Source organism: Cyclospora cayetanensis, unplaced genomic scaffold, assembly GCF_002999335.1.
Source record: "Cyclospora cayetanensis isolate NF1_C8 unplaced genomic scaffold, CcayRef3 CcayRef3_contig_312, whole genome shotgun sequence".
NCBI lineage: Eukaryota > Apicomplexa > Conoidasida > Eucoccidiorida > Eimeriidae > Cyclospora > Cyclospora cayetanensis.
In genome coordinates this window covers 1-10,788 of record NW_020312273.1, presented here as the reverse complement: position 1 = coordinate 10,788, position 10,788 = coordinate 1, and the positions used below count along the sequence as shown (strand labels likewise).

The following is a 10,788-nucleotide window of genomic DNA, read 5'->3' as shown; positions in this document are numbered from 1 at the left end:
CGCATCTTGTCCTCTCTCTTTTTGATTCGATTTTCCTTGTCATTTCAAGGCTTAGAACGCAAATTGTGAGGCTTTAGAGTTTGTGGTATTATGGAAGAATCTCGCAGGGGCGTCTGAGAAGGTGAGCATCGCTCCCCTCTCTGCTGTATATGACCGGTGGTCAGTGTGTGACGGGGTCAAGTTTTGAAAGAAGGTGCAGGCTGCTGCTGCCACTGCTGCTGCTGCTGCTGGTTCTGCAAATCTGAGCTCCAGAACACGGATTGGAGGCTAAAAAATCATTTCCAATGTAGACTGGCCCCGGAAAAGTGGAGACTTGCCCCGACTTTCTGCCTGCTTGCCGCGGCGGAAGCAGTCGAGTAGAACCAGCAGCAACGACTAGAGCGGCAGCGGCCACAGCCACACTCTTCAGGAAGACCTTTTCAACGCCATCTGCACACATTTATTCCCCTCAGAGGCATTTCAGTGCGAGCTCCGCGTTTTCCCCTGCACAAGCCGTGTAGTCAGCAACCAGCCGTCATCAGACGCACTGCCCTGGAAGCAGCAACGTACACCGGAGAAGAGCAGGGACTAAGCAAGTGCCTCGTTTTAGGAGCTGTCTCACGATGATGCAAGACCCCTTAGACCGCTTCGATTTGGCCCGTCTGTATCCCAATACCTTTTCATTTGCGGCGGGAGATCCACCGCAGAGGGGAGGGAGTCGAGCGGCTTTCGACGCGCTGTGCTTCGAAAGAAAGACTTTGTTGCTGCCTCCCCCGTATACCTTTACCTTGTCAAGGGCCCCCACTTCTACTCGCCTGTCGAACACGTACAGAGAAACCTTTGACTTCGCGAACCAGGAGGGAGATGCTTCGGAAGAGGGGGACGAGGACACATGCCAGCCACTCAGCAGACGAATCGAGTAAGAGAGGATGCAACAGACAGACAGACAAAATCACAGATAGACAGCGAGATGAAGACAGGGGGCCCGAAGAGGGTGGGAGTATGCAAGCCGTAGTATAGTAGCCGCCATCAACAATCACATATACATACATATATATATACATGTATCACAAGCAGGAGAGAACGTAGAGTTATTTGCAGCACAAATGGAAAGAGAGAGCCCTTCTTAGACTAGGTTGACCTTTTCTTTCCGTATTTTCATATTTTGAAGAGGTTTTTTCTTGATGATATAAAAAGAGGCCAGTGAGGTTTTCTTGCGAGATGATGTATGGCCGCCAGAGGCAGTCCCCTTTCTCTCCCCCACGCTGTGCCTGTTTCTCCCCCCGTCTTTCCCCGCAAAGCCATTTTTTTCAAACGGCGACTACGCATGCAGCAGCAGGCTCTCCACGAAGCATTTCTCCCTGTGTGTGTGTGAGGCGTGTCGTCGCAGCCCAACCTCTGCCCTCTTCCACAGCATCCCCACAGTTCCCCAACCGCGAAGCGTCCTCAAGAAGTCTTGCTCGGTAGAGCCTCACACAAGGTCCCAAAGAAGCGCTTCCTGCCTCGGCGTAAATGCTCGAGGAGACAAGGGCAGTAGAAGTCGATTGCCACGTGTCAACCCCCCCTACCGCACAGACGACCCCCCGCAGCAGGGGGAGGCAGAGGAGGATGAGGAGCCTCTGGCGAAAAGCTCGAACTTTGATGTCGCTCTGAAGTGTCTCTCGAGAAAGGAGGAAGAAAATTGCTTCGGAATACCCCTGGGGAAGCCTTGGCGAGTTCGCATTACCGAGCCATGCAGCCACGCGGCGTTGCAGCCTCCCCGAGAGACAGGGGGCCCCTCCCTCCCCCTGCAGGGGGAGGGAGGGGCCCTTCCCGCCCGATCTGTCGCTGCAATTGCTCCTCCCTGCCGGCAAGAATCTGCGCCGCTGAAGACCGTCGGAAGGCGTAATCTCGCCACCTCCTTCGTGTGCAGAGCTCACAAAGGACGCCATCTGCATCTCGTGGATGTCAACACCCCCTTTGAGGTGAAGCGGTTTGGCGACGGCACGCTGGCGAGGGGTTTTCCTGCTCCCTCCCGGAGAGGAGCCGCTGCTGCAAGGGGCCTGGCGTTCGAAGAAAAAGACTGCGACGGTAGGGGGCAGCACCTCCCCAACTGCGGCGATGCTGTCTCGAGGCTGAGGCGATGCGGCTTCAACGAGGCTGAGCTCCCCACACCTGCCGAAGTAGGGGCGATCCCCGAGCGCAGTCGAGTGCCTTTCTACTGGGGGTCTGCCCAAGGCTTTTATCCTACTGAGGAGGAAGCTTTCGAGAGGCAGCTTGGCGGAGTTGCTGCTGAGAAGGCGCAGTTTCAGTCGCCAACGGATGCAGTAGCGAATCCAAAACGGAGGGCTGCGGAGCTGGGATTGCACCTTAAATACTTCTTGAGAAACTACAGTGATCCGCAGCTCCTCGCGGGGGGAGGTGCCTGATTCTGCCGGCTGGGGGCTTGGCTTGTTGTTTCTCCCCCTAAAATTCGTGAAGGAAAATCCCTCCAAATGACGCTGTCGTGGTAGCAACACCCCAAAGAATGGTCCGTCGCATGGACGCCTTTTTGCCCCGCGTGTGGGGTGTGTTAGGCAGTCCGCAAATTTGGCCTCTCGAAGTGTATAGACACTGCAAGCCATGTCAGAAGAACAGGCCGTTTTACCCATGGTCTCGGTTGGGCCGGAGGAGGCCTCTCGAGGCTTCCCCAACAACCCCAACCGCTTCCCAGGCACCTGCTGCTGCACGCACGAGGGAAACAAACGGAGAGGTTTGCGCTGTAGACGAGTCTCGATACTCCAAGAGGCGCTTCTGCCGCTGTGACTACTTCATAAGCAGTAGTGGTAGGATTCCTAGAGACACGTCTCCTTCTGGCAGCAGCCGTTCGCTCGCTGCTGCTGCTGAAAGCGAGGATTTTCGCTCAACATTCCCCCGCAGGGTTCCCAGGAGGGAGAGGGACTGCAGGGGCACCCAGGGATAAGATACTGTAGGTGGTGTGTGTCGAAGGTTGAATTGGAAAGGCTACACTGGTGCCTCTCGGAATGGGCTTACGAGATACGCACAGAAATTCAGCTGCACTTGCGCTGCTGCCGCCCCACTGCAAAGAATTATAGAGGCTTGCACGGGTAGGGTGGAGTGCGTGCCGCTGTATGGCATGCTGTCTCGACGCCGTGCTGCTGCTGCAAGGGGATTTTTAGGCAGCTTTCTGGCTGTAGCAGCTAACAAGGCCTAGTTGGCGGTGCATGTGAGGAAGGAGAGGGTAAAGGCGGGTGTTGCTGGCTTTTTAGCGAGCGCACACGGCATTCCCACATAAAAGGGGGGCTCTGGCACTGCGAAACGCTACTGCTTGTTGCAGCTGCTGCCCTCTCTCATTAGTGCAAGATGCGGGCACAGGGTAACCCTTGCGACGCTGAAGGCTGTCGGCTGTCCACCTATTCGTGGAGAACTCCAGAAGCGTTCAGCTCAGAGAGGGCGGCTGCAGCGCTGCGCACGAAGGAGAGTGGTTCCTGGGAAGAATCACGAGGCTCTTTCCCCTTGTTCAAAGGGCTAGAGGCCTGTGTGTGTGTCGGTACACCCCGCGCCTCCCTGATCGTTGATACAAACGCATGGCCCTCGTCGCTTGAAGCTGCCCCCATGATCGCCCGCCAACAGCTACAACTTGGAGAAGGGCGATTCCTGAAGAGCTGGTCGGCTCCTAGTGCAGGATTGTTTTGGCGGCTTTTCTGTAGACTTGGTGGAAACACAGGAGCACTGGAACGCGCACTTGAACTGCTCTCGTGGCACTGGTACAGCCACAGCCAGCCCCCATGCGCGCTGTTTTAAGGGGCTAAATCCAGCGTAGGAGGTGCCTTCCGTGCATCCCGTGTCTGTATATACACGGCCTCCGTGATAGGATTTCCGTAAAAAGGGTTCTAAAGAAAGACGTCGGCCTCTCCCTTCTCGCCCCCGAGAAGCTGCCGCAGCTCATAGCTTCCAGCTTCATGAGGTTCTGGGTGCTAGAGAGAGACGAGGGGGGGTGTCTGAACGCCTAAAACATAGGGTGCAGCTGTTGTTACACCCTAGAGGATCACTGGCTGGCAGGCTGCCAAACAGCATCTGCGTTGCCTGTCTAAGAGCTCAGCCAAGGACCACAGACCTGTTAGTTCAAGTTCACGGGCAAGAGGGGCCCCCCACCCCCCTCCTGTAGCGAGCACTCTATTCCACAACACCTATCATGGAACTGCCACCTAGGACAGGATCGGCTTGTTGGTTTGTCTGTATTTCGCAACTCTTGTGCATTATACGGGGCCGCTAGCGCAGTAGAGCACGGCACAAGGGTGCAGCAGCCGGCGCTAGAATCCGTGTGCGCAGGTAGCTGGGGATGCTTGGAGTGTGCAGCTAAGGAGGTTCTAGTGGTCCTTTCTCCATATGTCGGAGATTCTGAGGCGCGCGCAATCAAGGGATGAAGAGGGCAGGTTAGTATGTGGAAGTAATGGCTCAAAAGCCCTTTCTGTCAACTGTTGAAAACTCCAGATTCAAATGTCGCCTCCCTAGGAACACTTTGTAGAAGCCCGGCACCCACAGTTTCACACATTACCTTACATGCACGGCCTTTCTGGTTGCTGAGTCGAGACGCTTCCTTAGCGGAAGGGGTGCTAGCATCCCCCGCTTTCGCTCAGCGGGGAAAGCTTAGTGCAGACGCCGGTGGTTGGGGGCAGATTGGAGAGAGAGACGGCTTCTTTTCTCAAGATAATATTTCGATGCTGAACAAATGAGCTGGAGCGGAACGTATCAGCTACACAGAAGAATGGCCATCGAGCGCTAGAGGAAGAGGAAGGGGAGCAGCTGCATATGTGTTCTGGGCTGGGCTCCTATACGTGACGAGAGAGGGAGGGAGAGAACGCGCGATTCTTGCAGCTAAGGACGCCCCTCACGACTCCGCTTGCCCCCTTTAGACGGGATATGGGGATTGCCTAGTGGAGACTAGTGCCTATTCCGCAGACAGCGGCAGCGGTTTTCGCAATTTGCGTTTGTGCATGGACGTATGTGTTCATGCGTATGTGTGTGTGTGTGCATACAACTCGGCACGCGGCCAAGGCAACATCGCGATCGCTGCGCGCTCAAGAGGCAAATATGCGTGGGGTACTGCCAAAATAAACTTTGAGAAGAAGGATTTCACCCAATTTATGCGGAGATCCAGCCGCAGAATGGGAGATGCCACCCAGCGCTCATCTCGAAACACCCTGTGACTGCGCGCAATCGCTCCGAGTCCTCTCGGTCTGCGTAGGGGCTGCACACGCAGTCAGCGGCTTTTTTCAAGCGGCTTGGGGTGGATTAAAGGTTTCGAGCAGTTTAAAACTAGAAGAGCAAGCCAAATGACGGGAGGGAGAGCCAGGCAGGGTTGCAGCAACGTATGAACAGCGTACAGCAGCAGCAGCGAACTGCCAGCCGGCCGCTGGGAGGCTGCAGCACCAGGGCAGGAGGAAGACTGTGTCTATTCCTTCATGAATACGATTCTTAGCAGCGATCGTGTGTTGCTGCGAGCTTCTTAATCAAGAGAAGACGCCGCTGAACACCGCTCCTCTCCCCCGACAGCCGCATAACAAATTCCCCGTGGCAGGAGAGAGCGGGAGATCGCAGGCAGTCTGGCCCCCTTGCACATACGACAACGCGCCTTCTGTGGCTTTCTCCTTTGCCGCCTTTCGCGACTCCACCTCCTCCCGAAAGCTCTCGAGAGCCCGTGTCAGGCACTGGGGTGTAGCAGGCGTCTGCTCGAGCAGACACGCTCCACGAGCAGCAAAAGCAGCCACCAGAACGACGCGCGCTCACCCCTCCCTCCCTGCATCCTCAGAGGCAGAGCTGTGCCCTCCTACTGGAGATATCGAGCCTAGCAGCCTCCCCTTCCCGCCAGAACGCCTCCATCGCATCTGAGAAAGGGGGTACATGGAGCCGTCGGCGACTGTTCACAGGGGGCCCCCCCCAGAGGGGCCCTCGCCGCCTCCTCCCCTCGACTTGGAGTGCGAGTATCTGTTGGTTCCGCAGCTGCATTTTCCCGGGTTTGTGGCGCCGTTTATTCTTGGGGAGACAGCCGAGCAGCACGTTCGATTGCTGGAATTTCTGAAGGATCCCGAGGCTTTGCGAGCTGACACTGGCTGCCTCGTCTTCGCCTTGCAGCTGGCGCGAACGCTCGAGAGCACGGCAGCCATCGAGGCGCTCTCCATTCAAGACCACTTGGCGATCCTTGTAGGCTGGAAACGCGTCCTTATGGGCTCTTGGGAAGAGACTGACGAGGATTGCGACGAGGAGAAGGCAGCCTTTGGAGGAATTAGCGCTTCTCTTGCCGCCCGCCTCTGTGAGACTTTCGCCTCGGCGCTCGACGTGTTCAACACACGCTTTGTTTCGCCGTACTATTTGAAACCCTCCTGCCGCTCCTCCTTCCTGCAGCTGCACAAAGCATGCTCCGGCAGCACGAGCAGCAGCTGCGCTGCGACTGCTGCGGCGGCAGCAGCCTCCGCCTTCGCGGCGACCTCTGCAGCGTCTCCGGGGGAGTCGTCCTTTGCCGCAGATCCAGATCCAGCAGATCCAGCAGCAGCAGCAGCAGACTTTGGCAGAAGCGGGAGTGGCAGTAGCGGTTTGCTGCTGCTGCGAGCAGGAGGGGCGGGGAAGCCTTGTCTGAGGCACGAAGATGCGGTACTTCTGCTGCAGCGACTGCGCGAGGGGCTTTGGCAGTGGCTTCTGTTGAGGCTTTTGGAGCGATATAATCGAGGCTTCCGAGCCACGGTAGGCACAGGATCAGCGAAGAGGAGAACGCTGGTAGCGGCGCTCGTGCGACTCGCCGATGCAGCGCGCTTCCTGTGCGAGGACGAGCAGCAGACCTCTCTTGCAGCAGCCGCTGCTGCAGCGCGAGCAGCGCCGCTGGCAGGAGGCGAGTCTCCCTCTCCTCCCCTCCCCGAAGCTCTCCTGTGGCGCGGGGAGGAGGAGCGGATCGATCTCTCGAGTCTCCCCGCTGCCCTGTGCTCGCTCATGGGGGCGCTTGACAGTCGGAAGACTTCCGTCTCGCTGCGAGCGCGCCTGCTGCTGCTCTTCGCCTCTGGATCCGCCTGTCACTGGCTAGTCAGAGAAGGGCTTCTGTTTCGCTGGTGGCGCTGTCTGGAGGGCGCCTCGCAGACAGCGTGGGATACAGTCTTCCTGAGTCTCCTTAGGAGGGGTTGCAAGTATGGGTGGGGAGTTGGAAGACCCCTCTGCTGTCTCCTTAGGCCTCTTTTGCCCTTCCTTCTGCAAGTCGCTTCGCGGCTCTTCGTCGTCAACGGAAAAAACACTGCAGCCGCGCAGCAGCTCAGAGGATCTGCAGGATCCATTCCAGGAGAGCTGTCTCCTCTGCTGCACAAACGGCTCGAAGCACCCAGGATCCTCGCCAAAGTCGTTGCCCTCCTCCTGGAGCCTCGCGACAGAAGCAGCCTTCCCGCGAGGCTTCCTGCTGCTGCTGCTGCTAGCGGTGGCAGTTCATCGCAGTCGCCTGAGGTCGTTGCTGCAGCCAAGGCAGCGTCTGCCGCTGCAGCGCGAATCGAGCCGAACCCAGCTCTAGAGACTGTGGAGACAGCAGCCACTGTGGAGACAGCAGCCACTGCAGAGACAGCAGCCACTGCAGAGACAGCCCCCTCCCGTTCAGAGGAACAAACGTCGCCGCGCATCCTTACAGCTTTCGAGCTGCTCGAAGTGTTAGTCAAAACTGTCGGACCGTGGGTACACCCCCAGACAGAAGCGCACAGAGGCTCGGGAAACATCGGAAGCTTTCTCACAGGCTTCGTCTCTGCGTATCTTCGAAGGGTGCAGCGGGAGAGACTCGGCGATGCCATCACAAGCGCTGGATGCGGCAGGCATCTCCGCGGCTGCTGTCTACTGCAGCAACAGGAGCAACAGCAGCAACAGCAGCAACAGCAGCAACAGCAGCAACGGCAGCAACAGGAGCGACAGCAGCAACAGCAGCAACAGCAGCAAATTTGGTGTTGCTGCAATGCGGGATTTGGAGAGACACGCAGCAACAGACTCACGCGAGAGGATGATGCAAAGATTGTAGAACTCTTCTTGCCCGTAGTATTGGAGGTAAGTCTTTCTTTTGACGCCTATAGTCTGTCGGTGGCTTGTTTGCGCTATACATATATACATATGTACATACGTATATACATATATACATATGTACATCTATGTGCATGTCTGTGTATGTGCATGTGGCGCTGTGTTAGGGGTTGTTCAACAAGAATCCTCAAGCGGCTGCAGGCTTTGAAGACGGATTGCGATGTTTGCTGCACTTAGCTCCCGAGCTTTGTGTGGAAAGGTTCATTGAGCGGATTGTACAGACGCTTGAGGCTGTCACAGACGCAAATCAGACAGTGGTGATCGAGATGCTTACACGAGCAGCGCATGCAATCGTTCGGGTATGTCGTTGCGGTGTGAGGGTGTGGCTTTTGTTTTTTGCTTCGGCTGCAAATAGTGCAAGCTGCTCGCAAGAAGCGGCAGAGAGGCAGGCAGAGAAAGAGGCTGCCTCTTCTTTGCCTGCCTGCCTGCCTGTGCAGTTTTTCAGCAGCTGCGTGATCAGACGTGTTTTTGGTGTGTGGTGGGTAGACGAATAGGTCGTTTATTTCTTGCCACGTGAATTCGCAGCAGTTAGAAAGCTGTGCGCATAGTATTCAAGGTTTTAACTTGATTCGCTTGCCCTTGGCTTCATTAGAATCTCGTGCTTTCTCTGTGTATATACATCCACATCTACATACATACATACACAAGTATATTTGTATCTCTCTGTCCCTGTGTATGTGTCTTTATTCTGCATCTATATATATATATATATGTATATATATTTATATATGTATATGTGCGTGCTGCATATACATATAATATATATATTTATTTATATACATACACAAGTATATCTGTATCTCTCTGTCCTTGTGTATGTGTCCTTATTCTACATCTATATATATATGTATATATGTATATATTTATATATGTATATGTGCGTGCTGCATATACATATAATATATATATTTATTTATATACACACAAGTATATTTGTATGTCTCTGTCCTTGTGTATGTGTCCTTATTCTACATCTATATATATATGTATATATGTATATATATGTGCTATATATGTATATGTGCGTGCTGCATATACGTATAATATATATAATATATATTTTATGTATGCGTATATGCAATATGTGCCTTGCTGTCTCTCTCTGTGCCTTCTTCTCAGTTTGCGCCGTCGATGCTTCCTTCGCTCTTAGAGATTACGCTACAGGGAATTGATCCTGCAGATCCTTTGAAGACTTTTGTGACACTATCTTTCCATTCTGTAGTCTTCAGTTATATTCCTCTGATTGATTGCAGCAGCGTTCCTTCAGCCTTATCCGACACGCAACTTCAAACAGTAGGAGGCTGCTCCTGCTGCTGCTGTCTCTTCTGCGGAAGCCTCTTCTCCGCGGCTGCTCCTGTTGCTCCTGCTGCTGCTGTCTTTCCTGCAGAAGCCTCTGCTGCTGCTGCTGCTCTGCATCTGCTTCCGCTGACTCTTCTGCAGCAGCGTTTCCATCCTCCATGAGCTATTGCCGCCCCCCTTTTGTGCCGGCTACTTCTCAGCGTATTTTCGTTTTGGCTGTTTGTGCGTCACATCGTCTTGTGCGCAGTTTTTGCAGAAACCAGACGCATCCCTGCCAGACGGAGTTCTCCAGGAAACAACCCCCCACAGCAGCAGCAAATCACCACCTCCCCCCCCCAACCCTTGCAACACTTTGCTCCCTGCAGCAGCTGCTGCACTGGGAGGCTCTCGGGTGGTGGCTAGTGTTGCTGCTACCGATGTTTCGGAAGAGGGCACAGCCTCCGAGAATATCCCTGGCAAATCGCTACTGCACGACAAGCACAGGAAAACACGAGTGCCTTCCACGCCGAACTCTTCGCTACCATGGGATTTTCGCATGCTTCGTGATATGACGTTTGCGAGAGAAATCATCGAACAGCGAAGCTCCGCCTCCTCGCTTCTTCCAGAGTGGAGCCTCGGATGGCTTCGGAAAATCCTTAGCCTTGTGCAAGTTGCCTCAAAACCAGATGTAAGGCAGAGCGAAAAACTGGAGTGGGGTGATAAGGGGGGTGGGGTGGTTAGTGGGGAGAGAAGGGCAGGGAAGGGTTGTAAGAACAAGGAAAAAAACCACGTCAACACGTGGGCAACTTCCTGCCAAAGAATGGCTGAAAGGAGGGGGTGCTGCTTGCTTTATCCACCTGTTGCCTGTCTCTAGTGGTATGCTTTTTCTATTTCTCGCTTTATGTCTGTCTCCCTCTTTCTGTCTCTGTGTCTATTTCTCGCTTTCTGTCTGTCTCCCTCTCTCTGTCTCTGTGTCTATTTCTCGCTTTCTTTCTGTCTCTCTCTCTTTCTGTCTCTGTGTCTATTTCTCGCTTTCTTTCTGTCTCCCTCTCTCTGTCTCTGTGTCTATTTCTCGCTTTCTTTCTGTCTCTCTCTTCCTGTCTCTGTGTCTATTTCTCGCTTTCTTTCTGTCTCCCTCTTTCTGTCTCTTTGTCTATTTCTCGCTTTCTGTCTGTCTCTTTCTCTTACTCTCTCTCACTCTCTTACTCTCTCTCTCTCTCTCTCTCACTCTCTTGCTCTCTTTCTCTCTCTCTCTCACTCTCACTCTCTTACTCTCTCTCTCTCTCTCTCTCTCTCTCTCTCTCTCTCTCTCTCTCTCTCTCTCTCTCTCTCTCCCTCCTCCCCCCCCGCCCCCCCCCACTCCCCATCTCACCCTTCTTACCTCCTCATACACCCCACTACCGTCCTCCTCCTCCCTCCCTCTGTCACACTCTCTCTCACATCTCCTCGCCACTC

The 10,788-nt window shown here is 54.6% G+C and overlaps 1 protein-coding gene across 1 annotated transcript; it reads left to right on the top strand.

Moving 5' to 3' along the window:
* Positions 1-5,862: 5,862 nt before the first annotated feature.
* On the top strand, positions 5,863-10,207 carry LOC113146462. Its single transcript, XM_026333875.1, has 7 exons — positions 5,863-6,455; positions 6,597-6,848; positions 6,918-7,383; positions 7,570-8,022; positions 9,175-9,348; positions 9,403-9,456; positions 9,647-10,207. Exons 1-7 carry the CDS (start codon positions 5,863-5,865, stop codon positions 10,205-10,207), a joined length of 2,553 nt encoding a protein of 850 aa, XP_026189660.1.
* Positions 10,208-10,788: the final 581 nt, after the last annotated feature.

Excerpts from the sequence above, each read along its gene's own strand:
- LOC113146462 (XM_026333875.1), top strand. The coding sequence starts at position 5,863 with ATGGAGCCGTCGGCGACTGTTCACAGGGGGCCCCCCCCAGAGGGGCCC. Across the intron at positions 7,384-7,569 it reads GCGACAGAAGCAGCCTTCCC|ACAGCCCCCTCCCGTTCAGA; the intron begins GCGAGGCTTCCT and ends GCCACTGCAGAG. Across the intron at positions 8,023-9,174 it reads TCTTGCCCGTAGTATTGGAG|TTTGCGCCGTCGATGCTTCC; the intron begins GTAAGTCTTTCT and ends CCTTCTTCTCAG.